The sequence below is a fragment of the Phoca vitulina genome, unplaced genomic scaffold (genome assembly GCF_004348235.1).
Source record: "Phoca vitulina isolate PV1807 unplaced genomic scaffold, GSC_HSeal_1.0 scaffold35, whole genome shotgun sequence".
NCBI classification, from domain to species: domain Eukaryota; kingdom Metazoa; phylum Chordata; class Mammalia; order Carnivora; family Phocidae; genus Phoca; species Phoca vitulina.
This window is the reverse complement of record NW_022589738.1, coordinates 16,705,695-16,733,231: the sequence shown is the minus strand read 5'-3', so window position 1 is coordinate 16,733,231 and position 27,537 is coordinate 16,705,695. Positions and strand designations below refer to the sequence as shown.

Sequence of the window (27,537 nt, the reverse complement as noted above, 5' to 3'; positions counted from 1 at the left end):
AAAATCCTCTCATTGTTTCTACTATCAAGGGCCCTAGTAAGATAGGATATGTGGCATGTGGTATCAGTAAAAGTAGTTTTTCCCCCTATTTAAAACTAAAAATGACTTTTAACCAGCTTTTCTTGAAAAACAAATAGGCAATCAAGCTTAGCTTACCTTTCTTTCCTTTTTATACATTTAGAAAATTCATAAAGCAACATAGTACATTTCTGTTCAGTAACTGTTTTAATCCAAGATGTGATTTACTTTTTAAAAAAGTAGGCTCAGTTGATTTAATTTAAATAAAGGTTATAAATTCATTTTAATTAATGCTGTTTACAACATGAAAATACATCAACAATGTTAAGTAAGTCACTAAAACCATATGGCAAAGGAATATGAATAAAAATATAGCCTAAGACTTAATTTTATATGAGACTTAAAAGTTAAGCTTTATGGGGTGTCTGGGTGGCTCTGTAGGTTGAGCGTCTGACTCTTGGTTTTGGCTCAGGCTATGATCTCATGGGTCGTGAGATTGAGCCCTGCATGGGGCTCTGTGCTCAGCCGGGAGTCTGCTTGGGGATTTTCCCCCTCTGCCCCTTCCCCTGCGCTCTTACTCTGTCTCTCTGAAATAAATCTTTAAAAAAAAGAATATTATTTTCTTAAAACTAAAAATAATAAAAATTACCTCTTAAATGTGAAACCTGTGCTGGTATTCTGCCACATAAATACTGAATTCTGGGTCAAATTTGAGATAAGCACACATAGATTTCATTTTCAACTGAAATGAGATTTCTGGCCTTCCTCTTGATACCTGTTAACAAGGAAAGCTTTGCTTATAGGAATCAGAAGTTGAAAAACCACAGCAAAATGGTCACTGCTTCCCTATGAATGACAGGATACTTGACTTTCATATATATATATTTGGAACTGGCATAGGTATATGTTTAACTTTACAAGAAATTGCTAAACTGTCTTCCAAGGTGGTTGTATCATTGCATTCCCACCAGCAATGAATGAGTGTTCCTGTTACTCAGAGTACTCGTGAACAATTGGCATTGTCAGTGTTTGGATTTTAGCAATTCTAATAAACGTAGAGTGGTATGTCATCCTGATTGAAACTTTTTTCCCCTGGCAGTTAATGATGTTGAACGTCTTTTCGTCTGCTTATTTGCCACCCATCTATCTTCTTTGGTGAAATGTCTGTTAGTGTGTTTTGCCTGTCTTTAACTGGGTTGTTTGTTTCCTTCCTATTGAATTTTGAGAGTTCTTTATATATTCTGGATACAAGTCCATTGTTGGATACGTGCTTTGCAAATATTTTCTCCCAGTCTGTGGCTTAAATTTTCATTCTCTTAAGGCTAGAAAATATGTGTACATTTTTAAAGATAAAATACAACATGAATCCAAACTGGTATTTCCAATGCAAATGAAGGATTATAGGGTTTTTATTTAACTTCTTTGATTCTGTATTTATCTTTTACTTATATTGAGAATCTTGATTCATAAGGATGTTAACATAATTATTTTCTTGCTTTATCCTATCATAAATAAAAATATATATCCATATAATATTTTCTGATCAATAACATTATTAAGAATTTGAGTTTTCAAATGGTTTAATATTTCTTTTTTTTTTTTATTTGATAGAGACACAGCAAGAGAGGGAACACAGGAAGGGGGACTGGGAGAGGGAGCCTGATGCGGGGCTCCATCCCAGGACCCTGGGATCATGACCTGAGCCGAAGGCAGACGCTAAACGACTGAGCCACCCCAGTGCCCTGGTTTAATATTTCTTTGTAGTTCTTTTGTTTTATATATCCCATTAGGAATGTATGGTCAAATTATTGGGTTTTAATTTCATTTAAATGGTTCCTGACAGTATGGTTAGGTCACCAACTCAATACCCAGTTAGGTTCATTTATTTCATTTTGTTTTTTTTCTTTTTTTTTTAAATTTTTTTTTAAAATTTAAATTTCTTTTAAGATTTTTTATTTTATTTATTTGAGAGAGAGAGAGTGAGCATGAGCAGGGGGAGGAGCAGAGGGAGAGGGAGAAGCAAACTCCCCCCTGAGCAGGGAGCCCGATGCAGGACGGGATCCCAAGACCCTGAGGTCCCGACCTGAGCTGAAGGCAGACACTTAACCAGGAGTCCCTAATTTAAATTTTAGGTAGTTAACATACAGTGTGATATTGGTTTCTAGGGTAAAATTCAGTGATTCATCACTTACATAATCTTGCTTTTTAACTTTAAAAACTTTGTTTTACTCTAGTGTAAAAATAGAACATTTATGTGGTTTCAGAGTCAAATTTACGAAGTGAGGTGCATTCAGACAGGTATGTATAGCTTTTGTCCTTGTCCCTTCAATCTTGTTATCTCTTTCCCCTTCCCTCTATAAGTAGCTTAACCCAAAACTTTTTTTTAATCTTTGCTTTTTCTGTTTTTGGTTTTAAACCAGCAAATTTTAAAATACATTCACATGGTCTCTTATTAAACAAATGGTAGCGTACTCTATACATTCTCTTACGTCTTCCATTTTTCCTTCTAACAGTGTATCTTGGAGATCTCTTCATCGTAGTGGACAGTTTTCCTCATGCTGTTGGAATGTGTAATCCATTCACAGCTACAGAGTACTCCATTGTGTTGACATAACCATAGTTTATTCAGCCCATCCCCTTTTGATATATAGTTGCATTATTTCCAGTCTTTTGCTGTTACAAATATTGCTGCAATAAATAGCCAAATTTGGGTCTCAAAAGAAACTACGGAAAAAGTAAAAAGTCTGCCTATAGTATGGGAGACAACATCTGCAAAGCATATGTCTGATGAGGAACTTATATCCAGTGTATGTAAAAGTGAGCAAAGGATCTGAAGAGATATTGCTCCAAAAAACCTTTACAAAGAGCCAGGAACACATGAAAAGATGATCAACATCATTAGTTGTTAGGAAAATTCAAATCAAAACCCCCGTAAGTTATTACTCTATACCCGCTAGGATGGCTATAACAAAAAAGACAGTATCCGGTGTTGGCAAGGATGTGGAGAAATGGGAACCCTCATGCATTGCTGGTAGGAATATAAAACAGTACTGCTGCTTATGGAAAAGTTTGCAGTTTCACAAAAGTTTAAACATGGAGTTACTCTATGTCGCAGCACCCCCGGGTATACAAGAGAAGAGAAACGTATGTCCACAAAAAATGCAAACGTGAATGCTTAGAACATTATTCATATTAGCCAAAAATTAGAAATAACCCAAATGTCCATCAACTGACGAATGGATAAATAAAATGTGGTATTAGCCATACAGTGGAATATTATTTGGCCATAAAAATACTGATACATGCCACAACATGGATGAACTTCAAAAACATACTATAAACAATATGTAAAAGACTGCATATTGTATGAGCCCGTTTGTGTGAAATGCGCAGAATAGGCAAATCTATAGAGACAGAAATTAGATGAATGGTTGCCTAGGCCCGTGTGGGGGAGGGGATGGAATGAGGAGTGACTGCTAATGGGTATGAGGTTTCTCTTTGGGATGATGAACGCGTTCTAAAGTTAGATTGTGGGGATGATTGCACAACTTTGTAATTATAGTAAACTCCATTGAATTGTATATTTTAAATGGGTGAACTTTAGAATGTATGAATCATACCTCAATAAAACTGTTGGAAAATAAATGGCCGAAGAAAGGAGTTGGTGGTGGAGAAATCACTGGACAGGCAAACAGTAGGTGTCTATTGTGCCAGATCATGGGATGGTTTTGATTTAAAGGATTTTGTTACTTGTTTCCAGGATCCACTGAAATACCTTTGAAATCCCATTATTTCAGACTGGGCCACTTCTTGAAGCTGTCACTCATACTTTGGAAATGACATAATATTCCATTGCTATTCCTAAATGTTAATTTGGGGTTCAGGAATTAGAGTCACTTTGCCTATTTGGGGATCAAACACCTAACCTTGGTTGCTTTTGTATTCTGTTCTGAACTTCATAACTCTGTTACTTAGGATAGATACTTCTGGCTATAAGTAACGGAATACCTGACTAACAGTGGCTTAAGCCAAATTGATCTTCTTATCAGAAGGACTCTAGTGGTGTGGCAGTTTCAGGTTTAGGCAGTGGCCGATGAATGTCATAAAGGACTCAGACTCTTTTTATCTCTCCATTCTGCTATCATGAGAATGTTGGCTTTTCATTCTTGGGTCTGTGGCCTCATGGATGCAAGGTGCTTGCCTTAGTTCCAGACATCACAACATCTCATAACCCTATTCAAGACCAGTAGGGAGGAGAGGGAGGGCAAAAAGGCCCTTTTTTTCAGGAAATGAAGTGTTTTCCAGCCCCCCCAGTAGATTTCCCCCTTACATCTTATTGGCTAAAATAGAGTCATATGGCTCTCCTTTGCTAAAGGGGTATTGGAAACTTGATTTTTCACCATCTGTTTTTGGAGCTGGGAAAGAGAAAAGGCAGTAAATAATGGCTTTTGGGAGCTAAACCTTTGTCTGCCATACCAACCACGGACTCGATACCTGTGAGTCTAGATGCCCCTTCAGCCTTAGCATTTCTTTTCTCTTTTCTTTTCGAGAGAGGGAGAGAGAATGAGCAGGGTAGGGGTAGAGGAAGAGGGAGAGAATCCCAAGCAGCTCCACGAGCATGGAGCCCAACGTGGGGCTCGATCCCACGACTCTGAGATCATGACCTGAGCCGAAATCAAGAGTCCGATGCCTAATCTACTGAGTCACCCAGGGGCCCCAGCACCCCTTCCTTTAAAACATTTTTGTTTGTGTTTTTTAATATATAGGTAATACGTGAGTATGCCATCATTGTAAAAAATTCAAACGATACTCTTATTTCTTAGCAGTTTTCTTTTCCGTAATGGAAAACAAGCCTCATACCCCAGTTAAACCAGCATACTCACTGTCTGTCCTTTGAATATATTTTGGACTCCGTTGTTAAACTACTCAATTATTGGTTTACTTGCCTTCTTCCTGACAGCATTCTTGTGCTTCTTCCTGTTCCCATCTAAATCTTAGCTTTCCCTTGAAGGGTGCCTCTACTCCCCCTCTTCTCATTAAAGCCTTCCCTGATCATTTCAGCAGGAGACCTCTCTCTGTCTTCATAACCCTGAACACACCTATATTGTCCAGACCACCCATTTACTGGCTTATTGCCTGTGTTGTGTTTTGCATTCTTTATGTGTGACTGTGACATTCCTCTGCTGACTGGGGAACTGTGATTGATGGCTCTTTGGGTTGCCTTTCCTTCCCCGGGGCAGGCCCTTACTAGGTGCCTGTTGATTGTCTCTGTCTGCCTGTAGCCGCCATGCCTAAAAACTAGGGGCGATAAACACAGTTTGGGAGAATCCTCTCTGGAATTAGCTTCTCGCCTGTGTCTTCCACTGTTGCCGTAGAGCAGAGGATTTCTTATTTTAGCAACAGTGACTATAAGAGAGGAAGAAAGTCATGTGCTGCTGCGGCTTCAGTAGGTTGTAAGCCTCTCAGGATGCGTGGCTTATGCCAAGTGGCCAGGATAGCATGAAGATGTCACATACAAGCTGTGACTCAAAGCCTCTTCTGTGGCCCCTTGTGCCCCGCAGAGGGACATTTCTCTTCTCCTTATTGGCGTCCAGTTTGGCCTTTTCCAGAAGCAGCACATTCTTCTCTGAACATTCTTGAGGCAGGACCCCCTTAAGAGACCAGTCTCCCGACAGCAGGGTTCTAGCGCACACGTAAGGGGATTTCTTGGGCCATTTCCTGAGGAGTTTATCCTGTTACTATAGTTGTAGAAAGGGCAGAGCCAACTCTGAGGGGGGAGGGGGACCCCAAGGCAAAAGGAAGGGGGAAATAGGCATTTTCACTCCCCCATTAGCCAGGCCCCCAGGATGCCTGAATTTGACCTGACCACTCCACTGTGACTAAGTACTCAGCTTGGCCAACTGAAGGCCAAAGAAACTTTGTGCTTTCCTGACCATGTGTTTGGTATCCGCAAGGAGGGGATGGTCATAACGGCTAGAGTTTGGGGGGAGATCAGGTCCATTCACTTGGCTTGCAGTTAATTTAGACTACCTTTTCTTTGGCACACGAGTTTGGCAACTGAAGCCAAAATGTTTGTTTTATCATTTTATAGGGCTCTTTCCATCTCATTTTTGTGAGTCATTTATTGCTCATCTGTGTTTCCATTCATACTTCATACTTTATAAAAGGCACCAGTGTGGACTGTCTCCTGGTTACCAAGGAAAGTAGATCCACTCTTGCCTTGTACTGGTAATTGAAATTTTTATGGAGGAAAATTAGAGATTCACGTGTAGCTCAAAGGAATAATACAGAGTGATCCTCTGTACCCTTTACTCAGTTTCCCATTGGTACCATTTTGCAAAACTAGTATACTACCAGAACCAGGATATAAACATTAATATAATCCACTGATCCCATTAAGGTGTCCCCAGCTTTAGTTGTACTCATTTGCGTGTGTGCATTTAGTCTGTACGGTTCATCACATGTGTGGGTTGCTGTGATCACCCTGACGGTGAAGATACCGACCAGTTCCAGCATCACAAGGGTCCATCCTGTTGTTCTTTTGTAACCCCGCCCACCTTCCCATCAACTGCCTCCCCAATATCTCTGAGTCCTGGCAACCACTAGTCTGTGCTCCATTTCTAAAAAATTTTTTAAAAGATTTTAGTTAGTTAGTTATTTGAGAGAGAGCACAGGCTGGTGGAGGAGCAGAGGGAGAAGGACAAGCAGACTCCCTGCTGAGCGTGGAGCCCATTGAGAGGCTCGATCCCATGATCCTGAGATCGTGACCTGAGCCGAAATCTAGAGTCGGGCGCTTAACTGACTGAGCCACCCAGGTGCCCCCCAAAATGTCATTACTTTGAAAATGTTACACAGAATGGAATTACACAGTATGTACCTCTTGGGATTATTATTATTTTTCACTTGGCTTAATTTTTTCATGACTTATGTAGCTAGTTGCACATATCAGTTGTGCCTTCATTTTTATTGCTGAGTAGTAGTCCATGTATGTACCACAGTTTCTTTCACTGTTTACTTGCTGGAGGACATCTGGGCCATTGCTAGTTTTGGGCTGTGAGGGTTACAGCTGCTATGGGCATTCATGTACAAGTTTTTGTGTGGATATGTGTTTTCATTTTCCGAGATAAATATCCAAGAGTGCAATTTGTGGATCATAATGGTAATTGCATGTTTAGTTTTTTAAAAAAGATTTTATTTATTTATTTGAGAGAGAGAGAACGCATCAGTGGGGGGGGAGGGGCAGAGAGAGAATCTCAAGCAGACTCCATGCTGCGTGCAGGGTCCCAACGAGGGGCTCGATCCCACGACCCATGAGATCACGACCTGAGCGGAAACCAAGAGTTGGATGCTCAACTGACTGAGGCACCAAGGTACCCCTGCATGTTTAGTTTTACAAAAACAAAACAAACCAAAACATAAAACTACCGAACTATTTTTGAGAGCAAATGTACCATTTTACATTCCCCAGAGCAGTGTACGAGTGATCTAGTTTGTCCACATCCTAGTCAGCATTTAGTATTGTCACTATTTTTTATTTTAGCTGATAGGTGTATAGCAATATCTCATTGTGGGTTTAATTGGCATTTCTCTGATGGCTTATGCATGAGTCGAATATCTTTTCATGTGCTTATTTGCCATCTGTATATCCACCTTGGTGAAATGTCTGTTTATGTCTTTTGCCTGTTTCTAATTGGGATGTGTTTTTACTGTTGAGCTTTGAGAATTCTTTATATATTCTAGATACTAGCCCTTCGGCTAAGATGTGGTTTGCACATATTTTCTCCCAGTCTGTAGCTCGTCTTTTCATCCTGTTAACTTTTGCATAGCAAAAAAGTTTCTAATTTTGTTGAGGTCCAATTTATCAATTTTTCCTTTTATGGATCATGCTTTTGAGTTAAGTCTAAGAACTCTCTGCCCAGCCCTAGATACTGGAGATTTTCTCCTCTGTTTTTTCCTAAAATTTTTATAGTTTTACATTTTATGTTCAAGTCTGTGATCCATTTTGAGTTGATTTTTATATAAGATGTGATAATTAGTTCAGGATCCATTTGATTTTGTCTATGGATATCCAATTACTCCAGCACCATTTGTTGAAAAGGCTAGTCTTCCTCTACTGAATTGCTTTTGCACCTTTGTAAAAACTCATTTGAGCATTTTTGGGTGGTCTTTTTTGTTGTCTGTTTTGTTCTGTTGGTCTTTGTGTCTGTCCTTCTGCCAATGCCACACTGTTTTTATTACCATAGTAATGTTGTAAACCTTAATATCAGGTATAGTGATTCTTTCCACCTTACTTATCTTTCTCAAGATTCTTCTTTGTCTAGGGTCTGTACCTTCCATATGAATTTTAGAATCAGCTTGTCTATGTCTACAAGTAACTTTGCTGGGATATTGGTAGGAATCGCATTAGACCTCTAGATCATTTTGGAGGAGAATTGGCATCTTTACTATGTAGAGTCTTCCAATCCTTAAGCATGATATGTGTCTCCATTTCTTTAAGTCATTTTTTATTTTTTTCATTAGCATTTTGTAATTTTCAGCTCACAGATCCTGTATGTGTTTCGTATTTTAATTTTCTTTGGAGTGATTGTAAATGACATCATGTTTTAAATTTCAGTCTCACGTGTTTATTGTTAGTATATGGAAGTGTGATCGACTTGTGTGTGCTGATCTTGCATCCTGTGACACTGCTGAACTCAATTATTAGTTGTAGGATTTTTTTGTGTGTGAATTCTGTGAATTTTTTTATATAACGAATCTTGTCACCTATAAATAGAGATAGTTCTTTTTCTTCCTTTCCCATTTGTGTCCCTTTAATTTTTCTTGCATTCCTGTGGTGGGTAGAACTTCTAATAATGTGTTGAATAAGAATAGAACAGACATTCTTGCTTTGTTTCTGATTTTGGGAGAGCATTTAGTCTTTCACTATTAAGTGTGATGTTAGCTATAGATTTTTTATAGATGCTCTTTATCAAGTAGTTCCCCTGTGTTCCTAACTAGTTGGGGGTCTTTATCACGAATGGGTGTTGAATTTTTTTTTTTTTTTTATTTATTATTTATTTGAGAGAGAGAGAAAGCATGAGAGGGTGGAGGGTCAGAGGGAGAAGTAGACTCCCTGCCGAGCACGGAGCCTGATGCGGGACTCGATCGCGGGACTCCAGGATCATGACCTGAGGCGAAGGCAGTTGCTTAACCAACTGAGCCACCCAGGCGCCCCACGAATGGGTGTTGAATTTAACAAATGTGTTTAACCTGTATTAATAGATACGATTATTTGAGTTTTCTTCTCCCATTTGTTGATATGGTAGATTACATTGATTTTGAAATGTTGACCCAGCCTTGCATAATAAATCCCATGTGGTCATAGTGTATAATTCTTTTTATACAGTGCCAGACTCAATTTGCTAATTTTTTTGTGGAGGATTTTTGTATCTATGTTCAAGAGAAATTTTGGTCTGTAGTTGTCTGGTTTTTTTTTTTTTTAATTTTTAAAAAAGATTTTATTTATTTGACAGAGAGAGACACAGCGAGAGAGGAGAGGGAGAGGGAGAAGCAGGCTTCCCTCTGAGCAGGGAGCCTGATGCAGGGCTCGATCCCAGGACCCTGGGACCATGACCTGAGCTGAAGGCAGATGCTTAACCGACTGAGCCACCCAGGCACCCCTGTAGTTTTCTGTTTTTGAACTGTCTTCTTTGGTTTGGTATCAAGATAATACTGACTTAATAAAATGAGCTGGGAAGAGTTCCCTCCTCTTTATTTTCAGGAAGAGACTGCATAAAAATGGTGTTAATTCTTATTTAAATATTTGGTAAAATTCTCCAGTAAAGCCATCTGGGCATAGGGATTTCTTTTTGGCTTTTAGTTATAAATTCAGGTTCTTTAAAGGTTACTATTCAGATTATTTCATCTTGGCTGAGTTTTGGTAGTTTGTGGTTTTGAGAAATTGGTTCACTTTTTTAAGTTGTTGAATTTATGTGTGTAAAGTTGGTCAGAGTGTTCCCTCATTATCTTTTTAATGACTCTGGCATCTATAAAGATATCCCCTATTCCATTTCTGATATTGGTGATTTGTATCTTAACTCTTTTTAAAAGCTTTTTTCAGTCTTGCTAGAGATTTTATTAATATATATTTTTTGAGGAACAAGTTTTGTATTTGATTTTCTCTATTTTCCTGTTTTTATCAGTTTTGCTGATTTCTGCTCTAACCTTTATTACTTCCTTCTTTGTGCTTTTTTTTAATTTATTTTACTCTACTTTTTCTAATTTCTCAAAGTAGGAACTTAGGGTATTGATTTGAGACCTTTCCTCATTTCTTTTTTTAAAGATTTATTTATTTACTAGAGAGAGAGCGAGAGAGTGGGGTTGGGGGCAGGGGTAGAGGGAGAGAGAGAGAACCTTAAGCAGACTCTGCATTGAACGTGGAGCCTGACATGGGGCTTGATCCCATGACCCTGAGATCACGACATGAGCTGAAACCTAGAGTCGGCCGCTTAACTGACTGAGCCACCCAGGCGTCCCCTTTCCTTATTTCTAATGTAAATTTTTAGTGCTAAATTTCCCCCTTAACACTGCTTTAGCTGTATCCTACATACTTTGATATGTTGTATTTTCATTTTCTTTCAGTTCTATCTGTTTTATAAAATTTCTGAGATTTCCTCCTTGACCCACATACAATTTAAAAGTGTGTTGTTTCATTTCCACATATTTGGAGATTTTTCCTGTTGTCTTTCTTTTATTGATTTCTAGTTTGATTCCATTATCGTCAGAGAATACAATCTGTATGATCTTAATTCTTTTACATTTGCCAAAGCTGCTTTTATGGTCTGGAGTATGGTCTAACTTGGTGAATGTTCCATGCACACTTGAAAAGAATATGTATTCTGCTGTTGTTGGGTGGAGGGTTCTATATAGGTCAGTTAGGATCTGTCGGTTACATGTGTTGGTTGCCGAGAGGATTGTTGAAGTCCCCAACTGTAACTGTGGATTTGTCTATTTCTCCTTTAACTTTATTGGTTTTGCTTCATATATTTTGAGGTTCTGTCGTTTGGTGTGTACACATTTAAGTTTGTTGTGTCTTTCTGGTGGATTGATTCTTTTATCATTATATAAAGTCTCTATTTGCTCTAGTAATTTTCTTTGCTCTGAAGTCTAGTGTATCAGTTACTGACAGAGCCACTTTTGCTTCTTTAAAATTAGTATTTGCCCGGTATATCTTTTCATATCTTTACTTTCAACTGACTTCTGTCCTTGAATTTGAAGTGAGTTCCCTGTGAACAGCATGTAGTTGGTCATGCTTTATAAATTCACTCTGCAAATCTCTGTCTTTTGATTAATGCATTTAGGTCATTTACGTATAAGGTGATTATTGGTGTGTTAATGTTTATGTCTGATATATTATTTCTCTTTTCTGTTTCTTTCCTCATTTTCTCTTCTCTTCCCATGGGATACTGGAACTTTTTTTTTTTTTAGGATTCTATCTTGATTTATTTATAGTGTTTTTGAGTATATATGTTTAAAAAATTTTTTTATTATGGAAGTATAGTTGACATGCAATGTTATATTAGTTTCTGGTGTACAGTATACTGACTAAGAGGTACAAATTTCCAGTTGTAAAATAAATAATGCACAGGGATGAAAAGTATAGCATAGGGAATATAGTCAATAATATTGTGATAATTGGGATGCCTGGGTGGCTCAGTCGGTTAAATGTTGGCCTTTGGCTGAGGTCATGATCCCAGGGTGCTGGGATTGAGTCCCGCGTCAGGCTCCCTGCTCAGCCGGAAGCCTGCTTCTCCCTTGCCTGCTTTGTCGGCCGCTCCCCCTGCTTGTGCTCTACTCTCTCTCTCTGACAAATAAATAAAATCTTAAAAAAAATAATATTGTGATAACCTTGTATGGTGACCGCACTTACTGTGGTGACAGTTACATGATATATAGAATTGTCAAATCACTATGTTGAACGTTTCTCTTAGTATAGTTTACATAGTGGTTGTTCTGGATATTACAGTATATATATATATATATGTGATTTCTATAGACTGTGGTATGTAGCTATCAGTGTTTTACTACTTCAAATGAAGCATGGAAACCTCACTTCTGTTTAGGTCCCCTATACCTTTCCCACTTTTAAATATTATTGTCACAAGTATCTGATTATGTTATAATTTTTCCTTCAGTCTTTGCTTTTGTGGGATCAGGGACTGTTGATGCAGATTTTCAGATTCTAGCCCTAAAACACACTCAGCACAATTGCACAATCACTATCCCCTCCCACCCTAGGGCTTCTGTCATCCACTGTCCTCACAGCTATAGGACAAACCCGCCTCTGTCCCTGAAAGTCTTTAGCAATTCACCAAGTATAGTTGGAAGCTGTGCTGGCCTTGTATCTCACCCGTCTACTCTAACCTAAGATTTTTGAATCCACGGCTATTACCCTGAGTGGCCCGTAGTCCCTAAAGGCCACAGACTGCTGGGGGGAGAGGGAAGTCAGATGTGACTCTCTGGCCATCTTCTTTGATCCTCAGCTTGCATCAGATGCTATTCTAGCTGGTGTGTTATTATAGGAGCGCTGAACTTGGGCGTTAGGAGCTCACGTCGACTGCCTACCCCTAGCATGCAGACGCACACGCACACCCCCACCCACATGGTCATGAACCTCCATTCCATGAACAACTCCCTGGTTTTACCTTGAGGTAGACTTTCCTCCATAATATTCTTAAAGAAGGTACTAGGCCAGGTCACGAACTCCTGGTTTCCATCTCCAGATACATTGCCCGTGTGTATTCCGCTCACAGCTGCCTTTAGCTTTTCTATTCTTCTAGTCTTATCCAGTGGAACCAGTTGCTGCTCTTCATAAATTCAAGAATTAATCTCCAGTAGATCCCTTAGGTCATTGAAGGTGGTAAATTTTACTAATATTTGTGCTCAGAGTTTGAGAAGAGATTTATTTTTGTCAATGTGTAAAGAAAATTACCCATTAGATCACTTACAAATCTTACTCTATTAAAAAACAACAACAGCAGCATTCAAGCACAGCTTTTAGAATCTAAATGCATTAGTTTGTAATGCTTTTTACTGTGAATAATGGAATGCCTGACCAATAGAGGCTTAAAGAAGCAGGTATTTGTTTTTTTTCACTGAGCAGGAAGTCCGGAGGTAGGTGGCAACTGCCGTCCATTTAAAGGCTCAACTTTGTCTGAGCCAGCATTTCTGGGATCTTCCCCACCTTTCTGCTCATGATCCCAAGGTGGCTGCTGGGGCTCTAGGCATCATGTATGCATCTCAGGGCAGGAAGGGGTGAGCTAGGGGTGGTGGCACTTGTCCCTTGGCTCAAGTGGACAGAAGCCTTTTCCAGAATCCCAGAACGGACTTCTGAAAAGGAGGCTGAGGAAACAAGTGGAGTGTTTTGCCTTTTCTGGCTTCTAAATGGAGACCGGCGAGGGAGAAGCGATTTGGGAATGGGTGTACTGATCAGCTTCAGTGGGCCAGTGATTTTAACTGACTTTGGGGGGAAGCCTTTAGAATTCTTTTTATTGATTGGTGCTTTGAACTGAATTATTTAGAGAAAAAAAAAATCAGGGTTTTTTGAGGAAGGGGCTGCACATCTCTTTAGATCTTATTGACATTTATTTTCCATTCCACTGATTTAAATACATTATTAAGTATATAAAACCAATCTTGTTACATTGAGCTGATGGCTGAGAATCATGAGCGTAACAATTTTTCAAGTTAGGTTTGGAAAGAGAAGAAAATTAGCTGAAAAAAATGTTTGAAGGCTTCTTTGACTTAGCTTTTTTATTTTTACATTTGGGCTTTCTTTTTGAGTGATTTAGCTTTATTAATAAGTAATGGTAGCTTTCATGCTCTTACAGTCCTGCACTCTAAGATCCCACTATACCTGAGGCAGTTTTGTTGTTATTTTCTCTGGAAGGTTCACAGCATTTACTGAGTGACTCCTTTGCTCTATAAAAGTACAGAAAAGAAGAAAAGAGAAAATGAATTCTTAAAATAAATATGATACGAAGGGAGGAAAGAAATTAAAAAAAAAAAACAAAAACTGTTCATGGAACAGAAGCAAACTAGGCCCAAACTTGATTAACAGGAATATCTGAGAATGATAGTTTTAGGTAATTCTATATCCTATTTTCCATTAACCTCAAAACGTAGTTAGAAAAGTAAGTTGTTGTGAACGTACATGGAAGTATTAAATATGAACTGGCTCTCTTCAGTCCTCGGGTGTCCAGTAGTTGTTGGTAACTGGGAAGGGCTTTCTACAGTACTCTCGAATACCTGTTCTGCTTTTGAGGAAGGGGTGGTGGTATCTGCTGTTAATTTTTAGGTCCCTTTATCTCATCTGTTCGTGGTCCTGGTGGTCATTTGCGTTACTATATTTGTCAAAAGTAAAAGTATTAATTCAATCTTGGTGATGTAAACAAGGGGAGCTCAAGCGCTTTTCTCGAAGAGGTACAAACAACGCAAGGCCCCATGTTTATTTTTATTTTTTATTTTTTTAAGGATTTTATTTATTTATTTGACAGATAGAGACATAGTGAGAGAGAGAACACAAGCAGGGGGAGTGGGAGAGGGAGAAGCAGGCTTCCCACCAAGCAGGGAGCCCGATGCGGGGCTCAATCCCAGGACCCTGGGACCATGACCTGAGCCGAAGGACTGAGCCACCCAGGCGCCCCAAGGCCCCATGTTTAAAGGCTCATATGTAGTTGAGTTTATATCCTGGATGAGGCACTTAGTAAACTCACTGAGTGACCTTGGGCAAATAACTTAACACTCTCCCCCTGCCGTGTCTTTATCCTCATCTACAAAATGGGAATAATGACAAAGCATTCTCTGAGATTTGCTCTGAAATAAAAAGGATCGAATGCTTTTAAAGTGGTTCTAGGCTCCTAGCTAAGGGTGGCCCTCATGAGCTGTCAGCTTCTTACAAAGCACCTCACTCTTCCTTGCCTTTGTCATGGGGTTGTCAGCATCTGGGCTTCGCTGGGGCAGCCTAAAAAGAAACAGCGAGACTCTGATGTGCCGGAGCTCTGAAGGAGAGATGAGAAATGGATAAACAACTCATGATGCTGATGACTAGAGCCTGCTTCTCAGTTGGGCTTAGCTTTATGGCTTCTGTAGTGGCCCTGACAATTCTCTGATTATTCAGTAATCAGTCGGAGCAAGTGATAAAATTGCTCTTCCAATTTTTAGCAACAAGGAAGGGGGTGGTGGTGTCAGCTGTTAATTTGATATGAAACCAAAGGGGGGTCTGGATCTGGCTGCCACGGTGGGACCCAGGGAGTTGAGACGCCGAGGGAGCACTGTTTCCGGGGATAGTATATTCCTCAGTTTGTCATTCACTAACACACTTGCCTAATTAGGGACTGAGTCTGAGTACCATTTCACAGTCACTAGGGCAAGGGACAGGTTGACAGGTGGTCCTAAGAGATTAATGGCAAATCTCAAGCGCGCGCATGTGCACGTGTGCATGCGTGTGTGTCGGGAGGGGCAAACATTCGAAACAAGTGCCCTGTGGACTTTTACATAATATCTAACAAATCCTCAAGCAATTAGTTTCTAAGATGTACAATTTTGAATTGAAATTTCAAATTCACACTCTGATAGTACAGAAATGGAATTTTAGTTAATACTCACTTTCATACTAAAAGTATTCTTTTTAAGAATTAGCTCTGGCTGATCTAATTGTATTTAGCAAAAGAATTGAAGTCTTTAACAAGTATCTAGCTGGTACTCTTTGGATAGAGACGTAGTTCATCAATTTAGCTGGAACTTGATTGAACTACTTTCTGAATTTACCTATTGTAGTTTCTCAATTTTCACAGCATTGGTGGATCTTATGTTTAAAATAAAAGGCTCTGGGGGCGTCTGGGTGGTGTAGTCGGTTAGGTATCTTGGTTTCAGCTCAGGTTGTGATCTCGGGGTCGTGAGATAGAGCCCTGCCTCGGGCTCTGGGCTCTGCACTCAGCACGGAGTCTGCTCAGAGGGAGTCTCTCCCTTTCCCTCTGCTCCTAGCCTCCAGCACTCTCTCTCAAATTAAAAAAATAAATCTACAAAATAAAAGGCTCAGTGTTTTGGTATTCTTAGTCATTGTCACTAGCTGGACAAAAACATGCTAACAAGAGTTCATAGCAATTGTGTACGTGTATGTGTCTGGGGGTAGGCAGCAGGTCCACCTCTTCTGCCCTTTCCCTCTTCCCTTTGCTGCTGTGGTAGCGACCAGGAAAGGAAGGACTAGACTCTCTGAAAGTGCTTCAGGTTCAATCCACTGTTTCAGTCTCCTGCAGAAATACCGGAAATGAGAAACTCAGCCCACACTGCTATGACCGTGCTTGGGAACTGCAGCAATATGTAGGCTAACGGATCAGCTGATGGAAGTCCTTCATCCTTTTTATTCATTCATTTTCATTTTTTTAAAGATTTTATTTATTTATTTGACAGAGAGAAACACAATGAGAGAGGGAATATAAGCGGGGGGAGTGGGAGAGGGAGAAGCAGGCTCCCCGCTGAGCAGGGAGCCCAATGCGGGGCTCCATCCCAGGACCCTGAGATCATGACCTGAGCGGAAGGCAGACACTTAACGACTGAGCCACCCAGGCGCCCCTTTTCCTTTTCATTTTTAAAAAAGATTTTATTTATTTATTTGAGAGAGCACGAGAGGGAGGAGGGTCAGAGGCAGAAGCAGACTCCTCGCTGAGCGGGGAGCCTGTCATGGGGCTTGATCCTGGGACTCCGGGATGAGGACCTGAGCTGAAGGCGGATGCTTAAGCAACTGAACCACCCAGGCGCCCCTCCTTCACCCTTTTTAGTGCTTTTCCTCTCCCATCTTCTCCTCCCCACCCCTTCCAAATTGGAAGTGAGGCTGGCATGAAACTTTCAAATCACCTCCCCTCACTCTTCCTTCGTTAACACATCCTATCACAGATGTTGGTTTCTTTACCCGAGGACTGCTGTGGCAGTGCTACTCAAAGTACGGTGTGCATGTGTGACCCTGGCAGTCTTTAGAAGTTTATATGACAATTTGACATTGCCATGATATCCAAGGGTGTGATCGGTAGGCTTGTAAGTTCTTATGTCTTTGTATTTATTTCGATTTCTTATAATTTTTTGTATATTGCAAAAGTATCTGTCTGAAGTGAGTTTGGGAAAACCATCAAACTTACCCTTCCTCAAAGATAGCTTGAGGGCCCCTGTCCTATATCTAGGATGCCCCTTCCTTCCCATTCTCATTGTGCCCCCCTTGTGCAGTGCTTTCTCATCTTGTCCTGCTCCATGCACTAGCAGCTTGCCAAGTCGGCTTGCCTCTCACGTCTCCTTCCAATGCATCTTTGTTGGTTTGTTTGTTCTTTAATGTCTGGCACAAAGAGGTGAATTCATTATATTCTTCCGTTTCTGGCACAGTATCATCATTGACCTGTGCAAGGTCTCTCTCTCGTTTTATGTATTTTTATTCATCATCGTTCTTTATCCTTAATCTCATTCCTTCGCCACTTTATATAGGCTTCCATATAAATATCTCTGATGCACATTCTGGAATCTGTATGTGTCCTTACAAAATATGTAACACTGTGTGTGTGTGTGTGTGTATTTTTAAAAATACAAATGTATAATCATTTTTTTTTCAACAACAATGTTTGAAGGATCTGTGTTGCTGGATGTACATTTGGTGCTATGGACTGAAATGTGTCCTCCCCAGATTCAATCTGTGTTGAAGCCTCAACCCCCAATGTGATGGTATTTGGAGATGGGGCCTTGGGAGGTGATTAGGTTTAGAGGAGGTCATGAGGGTGGGGCCCCCATGATAAAATTAGTGCCCTTTTAAGAAGAGACACCAGAGAGCTTGCTGTCTGTCTCTCTGCCGTGTGAGGACACAGTGAGGAGTCAGCGGTCTGTAAGCAAAGAACAGAACCCTTCCTGGGTGACCGAATGGCTAAGCAAGTTTATCTTGGACTTCCAAGCCTCTAGAACTGTGAGAAATTTCTGTTGTTTAAACCACCCAGTCTGTGGTATTTTGTTATGGCAGCCTGAGCTAATGCATCTGGTTTATTGCTCGGTTTATTGCTTCAAGCAGTGAGGTGAAATTAACATCCACCATAGTGTACTTATCCATTAAACCATATTTTCTTGTTGATTTCATCAACATAGATCTCTAGGTTGCCTCCAACTTCCCCAAAATACCATGACACATTCTCATACTTAGCCACTTATTGGCTACTGTGAGAATTTCTCTGAGATATGTATCAAGGAGTGAGATTCTTAATTCTTGATTTTATTTTTATTTTTTTAAAAAATATTTATTTATTTATTTGAGAGAGAGAGAGAGTGAGAGTGAGCGAGCAGGAGTGTGGGAGAGGGGCAGAGTGAGAAGCAGACTCCCTGCCGAGCAGGGAGCCCAGCTCGGGGCCACGACCTGAGCCAAAGGCAGATGCTTAACCGACTGAGCCACCCAGGTGCCCCTTGATTCTTTTTTTTTAAGGTTTTTATTTTAATTCCAGTTAACATGCAGTGTTATTATTTGTATGATATAGTGATTCAACACTTGCATAAATCACCCGGTGCCCATCAGGATAAGTGCCCTCCTTAATCCCCATCACCTATCCCCCCCCATTCCCCCCCATCTTCCCTCTGGTAACCATCAGTTTGTTCTCTATAGTTAAAGAGTTGGTTTCTTCCTTTGTCTCTCTCATTTTTTCCCTTTGCTTGTTTGTTTTGTTTCTTAAATTCCACATAGGAGTGAAATCATATGGTATTTGTCTTTCTCTGACTGGCTTATTTTTCTTAGCATAATGCTCTCTAGTTCCATCCATGTCCTTGCAAATGGGAGATTCTTGATTCTTGAATCAAATCCCATTGCTTCCCAGAATGACCCTGTACTCTCTCATCTAAACAGCGTTAGGGTTTCTGTTTTCCCACCTCCTCTCCAACCTTTCCTATTATCCAGCTTTCTAATTCTTGCCATTCTGATGACTATAAAATGGTTTTCAGTCCATCTGGGACATTGCCACTCCAGTCTTTGATTATATTTCATCCTTGCTCCAGGAGAGTTTCAGATGTATATGGTAGTTAAATGTGAGGCTTTCCATAATCTAGACCTCCTTACGTATTCTACTGTCTTACCCTCCTTCCAAAATTGAGCTTGTCCTTTTTTGTTAGACTCACTACTCTCCTGCCCCTCCCACTAGGTGGTGTCAGCTCAGCTGCAGTGCGTTACTCGTAACTTTGTCCGGAACACCCTTGCCTATCCTCTGCTGTCTGATTCATCCCGTTCCTCCCTGCCCAGGACAGTATCCACTTACCCACAGGACCTCAACACTATTCCTCCAGCCCGGCTGACCAGAGCTTAAGGTCACATGAACTTAAGTTCGGATGCAGGCTGCTGCACTATTTGCAGCGTCCCTGTGGGTGTGCTAGTCTACCTCCCTCTCCCTGGGTTTCCTCACTGGTAAAGATGGCGGTAATAAAACCTGTCAAATAGTTTGGTGATGGTGAAATGAGATAATGTACATAGTAAGTGCTCAGAAATGGTACCTATACTGTTTTCTAGTTTTCTAGTTGTTTTATGGATCTAAATCGTATCTCATCAGCAAGATTGTGGGTTTCTTTTCAGGGCAGGGGCTGAGTCTTACGCTTATTTTAACTAGTAAATCTGGCACGCAGCTCAGAATACGGATGCTTAGATGCTTAAGAAACATTTGTTGGTTTGACCTGAGGTGAGTTTGTGATTGTCCGAGATGACTTGTTTTATTTTATTTATTTATTTATTTTTTCCCAAAGAGCGAATGCACAACCAGTTGTAATACACAATGTAAGGCAGAATGGGAAAAGAGCGGGGGGGGGGGGGGGGGGTTATGTGCATGGAGGGCCGCAGGAACTCGGGGCCAGCTGAGATTACTTGCTTTAAAAGAGGGAACAGTGTTACCCAATTCTGTGTTACTCCACCATTCATTTTAAGCAACCCAACTTTGGCTTTGCTTTGGTGATTTGGGATTGACTTGTGGTAACCTGAATGTGTATGAGTGGCAGGGCGGTAGTGGGAGCTTGGTAGTGGTCATGACAATGGATTCCCCAAGGGACAGAGCCAGGCTGCGGCTCAGCATCCTAACCACCACCTCTGGCCTCTCCCTCATAGCCTTTGAGCTGGGCTGTTCATCTGCGCGGGGCAGCTGTTGTGGCCTTGGCCACCCTGGGTGGGGCTGCTCAGGCCCTTCCTGATTCTTCCAGGCTGCCTTCATTACAAGAGGAAACTAGGTCTTTTCTTTTCTTTCTAATATTAAGTATTTTATTTTTTACTTTTATTGAGGTATAATTGACGCATTTTATTTGTTTTGGGTGTACAAATGGTTCTGTATTTGTATATATTGCAAGATGATTACCACAGTAAGTCTAGCTAGCATCTGTCACACACATAGATACAATTTTTCTTCTTGTGATGAGAACTTCTTTTTAAGTTTAGATTCAATTAGCCAACGTATAGTACATTAGTTTCAGAGGTAGTGTGCAATAATTCATCAGTTACGTAGAACGCCTAGTGCTTGATGAGAACTTTGAAGATTTACTCTCTTAGCACCTTTCAAATAATACAGTATAATATTAACTATAGTCACCATGTTGTACATTACATCCTAGGACTTATTTATTTCATAACTAGATATTTATACCTTTTGACCCCTTCACCCTTTCCCCCCTCCCACCCCTACCTCTGGCAACCCCCAATCTGTTCTCTTTATCTGTGAGCCTGTGGTTTTGTTTTGTTTTCTTAAGATTCTACATGTAAGTGAGATCAGATGATATTTATCTTTCTCTGTCTTATTTCACTTAGCATAATGCCCTCAAGGTCCATCCATGTTGTCACAAATGGCAAGATTTCCTTCTTTTTTTATGATGGCATAATATTCCGTGTGTGGGTGTGTTTGTGTGTGTGTGTCATGTTTTTTTAATCCATTGACTCATGGGTGGACACTTAGGATTTTTATCATGTCTGAGAAGCTATTGTAAATAATGCTGCAGTGAACATAGAGGTGCATATATCTTTTTGAGTGATGTCTTCTTAGGATAAATACCCAGAGGACTTGCTGGATTGTGTGGTAGTTCTATTTGTAATATTTTCAGGACCCTCCATACTGTCTTCCCCAGTGGCTGCACCAATTTTCACTCCCACCAACAGTGCATGAGGGCTCCCTTTTCTCTGCATGCTCACCAACACTTCTTATGTCTTCTCTTTTTGAACAATAGCTGTTCTAACGGGCGTGAGGTAATATCTCAGTGGGCTTTTGATTTGCATTTTCCTGATGCTGAGTGCTGTTGAGCCATTTGCGTGTCGTCTTTAGAAAACTATCTGTTCAGATCCTCTGCCCATGTTTTTCATTGTATTGTTTGTTTTTGTGCTCTTGAGTTGTAGGAGTTCTTCATATATTTTGGATATTAGCCCCTTATCAAATAGAAGACTGGCAAATATTTCCTCCAGTTCAGTAGGTTGCCTCGAAATGAGGTCTTTTCAGACCTCCTCTCAGATTTCCCTGCATCATGCTTTTGCAAAAGGCTATTGCCCTGACAAAATGTTAAACCTCCAGTGACAAATTCAGGGTAATGGTTACTGCTGGAGAGGCAGGGAGGGGCATGAGAGAGGGCTTCGTTGCAATCTGAGTTGTTTTATTTTTTTATTCAGGGCTGTGGATGGATGTTCATGATATATGGTATATACTGCAACAAATACTTACATTTGTTATATATTTATTATTTATATTTAGTTCCTTGTGCACAGGGGCAAAGGATATTTGGAAATGGACTTGCTAGGCCAGAGGGCATCCACGCTTCTCACTTTCCTGGGTATTGCTGGATTTCTCTTCAGAGGGACTGTCTCCTTTACTTCCCCATAGCAGTGCACGTGAGCTGACGTTGGCCCACATCTTTGCCAACCCTTGGTAGTATCATCCAGGCTTTTCTCTCTCTGCCCAGATCCCCAGGAAAGACAGGAGGGGAATGAGGGAGAGGAACGGCAAGGTTTTAAAATTAGGAAGAGGGCGCCTGGGTGGCTCAGTTGTTAAGCTTCTGCCTTCGGCTTAGGTCATGATCCCAGGGTCCTGGGATCGAGCCCTGCATCAGGCTCCCTGCTCTGCGGGGAGCCTGCTTCTCCCTCTCCCACTCCCCCTGCTTCTGTTCCGTCTCTCTCTGCTGTGTCTCTCTCTGTCAAATAAAGAAAAAAATCTTTAAAAAAAAAAAAAATAAAATAAAATTAGGAAGAGAATGTCAGCTCTGAGGAATTTCCTGTTAACATTTATTTTAATGAGGAAAAGATTTTATTTTCTGTGTTGGTGCAAATAACATTTAGACTTATGTGGGAAAACTGTTAACATTTTTACCTGAAGTAGAAGACTCCCCCCCCCCCCCCCCCCCCTTTGCTTTCTTGGCAAATAAGTAGAATAGACCAATTAGCAAGCTAATGTTCTAAATGTTCACTTGCAGTAATAGTTATTTTTAACTGTTTTAAATAGCATGGAGCATTGGGTTTATTCTTAATGCTTTTCAAAGTTTTGAATTTGCTAAAATGAATTGAATCTAAAATGTGACAGCTTTATGGATAGAGATTGATCATAATTATTTGCCACTCAAAGGTGCATTTTGTAATGGGAAAAATAAACTGGGGGGGGGTGTGTTTACCCTTTAAAAAACGAGTAAGACAGACACAAAGAGTAACTTCAGCCATTTTATGTTGTCACTTGCATTCACAGGTGGGAAAGGAGAAGTTCCACAAATCTCAACATTGGGGCTTTTGCAACAATGTGAGCATGCTGGTGAGTGAAGATAAACCCGGAATTGGTGGAGAACTGCTTCTCGGGCAAAAGATGAAGCCGAAATACAGTGAATTTCCTAAAGGAATGGGAAGTGATGCGCCATCCTGGGTAGCTTTTGATAAGCAGGTAAGTCCCATGACACTGGGAAAAATGCAGTCGTAAAATGTGACATGTATGTTATAGTGTATTTGAGAAAATGCCGAGTCCTCAATGTAAATGTTTGAAAAGACACACTGCAGAAGAAAAGTACCCTACAGCTCCTGTTTCTGACCAGGCCCACTGGTTGCAGGACACTGAATGTTTATCTTTCTTGGCTAATGCTTACCAACCTTTCTCTCTTCTCCTCCTCTGGACAGGATAATCTGTCCTCCTATAGACCCTTAGAGTCTGGTCAGAGTGTCACTTTTGGCTTTGTGAGTTGCCATTAACGAAATCATGTTGTCTGATTTGGAACATGCCATTAAATAGCAACAGAAAGATGTCTTCTCTTTTCTGCATACTAATCATGGTTCCCCATCCCTGAGAACCAAAGGGTGACATGGCATGAATTGTAAAAGTGAAGGAAAGAGGTGCCGTTATTAGACAAGATTCTGAACTTAATGTATATGTTTGTGCACATAACACACACATATCATGGCGAATTGATAATTGAAAAAGGTAATCCATTTGAATATCTTAAAAAGGGACTTAAGACCAAAGGGAAGAAAAACGCAGGGTGACCAGTTATTTCCCATAAGATAGCAGAATGGATATGTTTTGTTTTTGAGATAACCCTGTATCATGGCCTCATGTTCTGTTCTCCAAAAAGGAACCTATTACTAGATTATTTAGGTTCTGTAATTAAAAAATAATTCAGGACTGTGGGTCACCTGGGTGGCTCAGTTGAGTGTCCGACTCTTGGTTTCGGCTCAGGTTGTGATCTCAGGGTCATGGGATCTAGCCCTGTGTCGGGCTCCGTGCTGAGTGGGGGAGTCTGCTTGGGATTCTCTCCCTCTCCCTCTGCCTCCCTACCCTGCTCGAGCACATGCGTGGTCTCTCTTGTTCTCTCTTTCTAAAATAAATCTTAAAAAAAATAATTCAGGACTAGATAAAGAATTCAAACCTTAATACCCTAAGTTTACCAGGTGGTTTTTAGCAGCTTTAGCATGGATTAGTTGGCAATACTTTGATTCCAATTAAATGTCTTCAAATTTGGTAGAAGTGACATATTCTGTGTCATCTGTGTTCGGGTTGATCAATTAGAGTGTATATTTTTTTTGAAGCCCAGTTCTGACACTTATGGAGATCTAACAGACTTCAGGGAAGCTTCTTTCCAGGGAAACCATCTCTACTTTGAACATGGACCATTATTTCTCTCTCTCATTCTCTTTAAAATATGTTTTTAAGATTATTTTCAGTACCTGGCCCAATGTTGGACCCAGAGTTCAGAAGCAATTTCTGGGCTAGCTTACTTGGCTGGATCATGCATGGTTTCCTGTTAATATCAATCTTATAGTTGTTTGCACATCATCATTCTAGAATATTTAATTTGCAAGGGACAAAGAAAAGTTCTATTTTTTACTTCTTGTGTCAAAAAGAGGGTATTGACAATAGATTAATCCACTACTGAATAAGTAATGTTGCAGGTGACAATATATTAAACTATTCTCTTGCACTGAAAGTTGAAAATTCATTTTATTTCATGTTTTTCTCAATATTTAATATGTGCCTTTCAAACCTATTTTGCAGCCCTTTAATTACTTATAAAATTATGTAGAATATTTCATGAAGTTGGAATGATTTTAGCTTCAAACTACTTGAGAAAATGAAGAGCTTGCTCGTTTTAGGCCTAACTAAATGCAACATAATTCTTTCAGTTATTTTGTTGGTCAACTTCAATTAAATATTCATTGAGCTTTAAATGAGACACTAAGACTATGAAATATTTACGTGCTCTGATGAGATTGTGAACTACAGACTGGATCCTGGTTAATACCCAGAGCAGATTATAAAGCGCTTTCCCCATTCGTGGTTCAACAAAACAAGTCAACACCTGTTAATCATTTTTCTTAACTCATTGCCAGTTCTCTAATAGCTTTTAATCATAGCAGTATATCTAGGATTATATATTCTCAAACAGTACAAGATAGAAATAAAGGCAGTTCTTTTTTTTTTTTTTTAAAGATTTTATTTATTTATTTGACAGAGAGAGACATAGCGAGAGCAGGAACACAAGCAGGGGGAGTGGGAGAGGGAGAAGCAGGCTTCCTGCCGAGCAGGGAGCCCGATGTGGGACTCGATCCCAGGACCCTGGGATCATGACCTGAGCCACCCAGGTGCCCGAAATAAAGGCAGTTCTTTGGAAAGTGTATCAAAATCTAATATTTGTAATAGATGCCCCTGGTGCCCACCCAGATCCACATTAGGGATGGGGCACCCAGCTCCCCCACATGCAGCACGTGCTTTGGCACACAGCTCACACCCGTAATCCTCTATGGAGTGTTGTTCTTGGCCGATGGGCATTGCATTACCCAGAGAAACCTGGACGGTTGCACTGGCCCCATCACCACAAGAAGAGGTGGCAAAAGGCTCAGTGATTTGTCAAGGGTAAAAAGCTGAGCTTCTTCAAGGCTGGACAACTCTGTATCGTGGATTTCGGCTCATAGCCCCTTGTGCGTCAGGTCCAGGCAAAACTTTACGTGAGATTGTATCCTTGCTTGGCTCATTTCCCTTCCCTTGGGTGCTCCCCTCACTCCTTACAAGTTTCTCCTAAGAGTGTGCCCTTGGGGGCGCCTAGGTGGCTCAGTCAGTTGAGCGTCCTGCTCTTGGTTTCAGCTCAGGTCATGGTCCCGCGGTACTGGGATCCAACCCCACGTCGGGCTCCGTGCTCAGTGCTGAGTTTGCTTCAGATTCTCGTTCCTTCGCCCTCTGCTCCTCCCCTGCTTGCTCATGCTCTCTCTCTCTCTCAAATAAATAAACAAAATCTTAAAAAAGAAAGAAAAGAGTATGCCCTTCATAAATCACATGCACCTAAATCCCTCTTCCAGGCCTTGCTTCCATGGAGCTCAACCTAAGACAACATTCTGGGTTTTACCCGTAATTCTAAAAGTGACCATAAAAATGCTCTGCCCAGGCAGACCATCAGATCACAAGCAGAGAAGAGGCTATTTGCAATCACCAAGAAGAGCCGGCATTTACTATCCTGCATGGCCCCCATGGCAGACATTTCTAGCTGTTTATCTTTTATTCACTTTCCCCTTCATTCTTATAGAGGGAACACCAGTGTTATTGTGGCGGGAGCTGTGCCCATTGAAAAGTGTTCCACTGCCCAGGCTCCTTTGCAGCTAGGGGCTGGCCAGGTGATTCACTTCTGGCCATTGATATATGGGTGAAGGTTTATTGGGTAGGTCTCCTGGGAGAGTTGTTTTTTTCTAATTAAAAGAGGCTTGGCTGATAATGTTTTTCCTGCACTTTGCTCTACCTTTGTTTTTCTGTCTGGAACTAGGATGTGATTCTGCAGCCATCTTGGGAGAGCCGTGCTGGCATCCCAGAGCCCCTGGGCTGCCTCTCTCTGGACTTCCTTGTTCTATGAGAAAAATCAGCCCCCATTTCAGAGGTTCTCTGAAACCAGGGAGGCCTTTGGAAATGTGTGCAGGTGTTTTGGGTTGTCACAGTGACAGGACTAGGTCGAGGCAAGTGAGGCCCTTAACATGGGGGCACAACTTACGGGGCGCCCCGAACCTCAGTACTCAAGCCAGATAGTATTTTAATGAACTATCTTCAAGAATCAAAATTAATGCCAACACTCGTGGTGACCGAACTAGCAATATTTTAAATAAAGTCAGGATCAATGAATTGCCATGCTGGGCCACTTTGGAAGCTGAGGCAAAAGGAAAAAAAAATCAGTAACACTGATTCCATCTTTATTTAACATTTTTGGAATTTTTATGTGTTGTTTCCCAAGGATTGTTTGCATTCATTTGGATGCTTTAAATTGCCTTGCCCTAGGGCAATGCCCAGTCTGAGGTGTGTCTGCTGTTGAGTAGCTGGGGTCCAGCTGCGTATTTTACATCCTGCCATGTGGGGGGGGCACCCTAGACTGGGGAGAATGTCCTCCCTAAAATGCCAGTCCTGCTGCCATTTGGAAACGCATTCCTACTGGCCCTGGGAGGATTTATGCCTACGGCCAGTTTTGCGTGATACTGCATCCGCCCCGCTCCCCCCAAGACTAGTTATTTCATCAAATTCACTTGAATACAGGCCAGCACATATTCACTCACACCAGTTAGTTCCAGTCATCATCCCAGCACGTCTGTGAGGAAGAAGCAAGTGTGCGTGATTGTTCTCACTCTGTAAGTGAGGAGTCGTTGGTAGGAAGTGGGGCAGGGACCAGGGTTCGGAGGCTGTGTGTTGGGAAGCACTGGAACTAACCTTCTGTGTGACTGTGGCTTTAGTCACTTTCCCTCCCTGAGCCTCAGTTACCTGGACCGTAATGAGGGCCTCGGCTGGCTGATCTCAAAAGTCCTTTTACCGCTAGCAGTCTATGCTTCAGACTTTGGTCTTAGTGGATGACGTTTAGTCTGTGACTAAAGGCGAATTCTGCTTGTTCATCCTAGAACGGAGCCCCAGATCCTGGATCTCCTGGCCTTGGGGTTCTTTCTGATTACACCAGGTACCTACATTATTAGTTGAAATTTGACACTGAGCAGTTTATGATATGCTGCTGTCATTGTATCTGATC

General features: G+C 41.0%; 1 protein-coding gene across 2 annotated transcripts in view; it reads left to right on the top strand.

The window, feature by feature from the left end:
- EFHC2 (EF-hand domain containing 2) overlaps positions 1-27,537 on the top strand; it is a 191,347-nt gene that overhangs the window by 6,230 nt on the left and 157,580 nt on the right. Inside the window, exons 1-2 of one of the 2 annotated variants that reach the window (XM_032426550.1) lie at positions 2,273-2,316; positions 22,755-22,943. In XM_032426550.1, the coding sequence (XP_032282441.1) occupies positions 22,812-22,943 (132 nt within the window). In that variant the 5' untranslated portion in view covers positions 2,273-2,316; positions 22,755-22,811. Of the gene's footprint in view, positions 1-2,272; positions 2,317-22,754; positions 22,944-27,537 lie in introns of those variants that run through there. The other variant, XM_032426549.1, reaches the window with a different exon arrangement.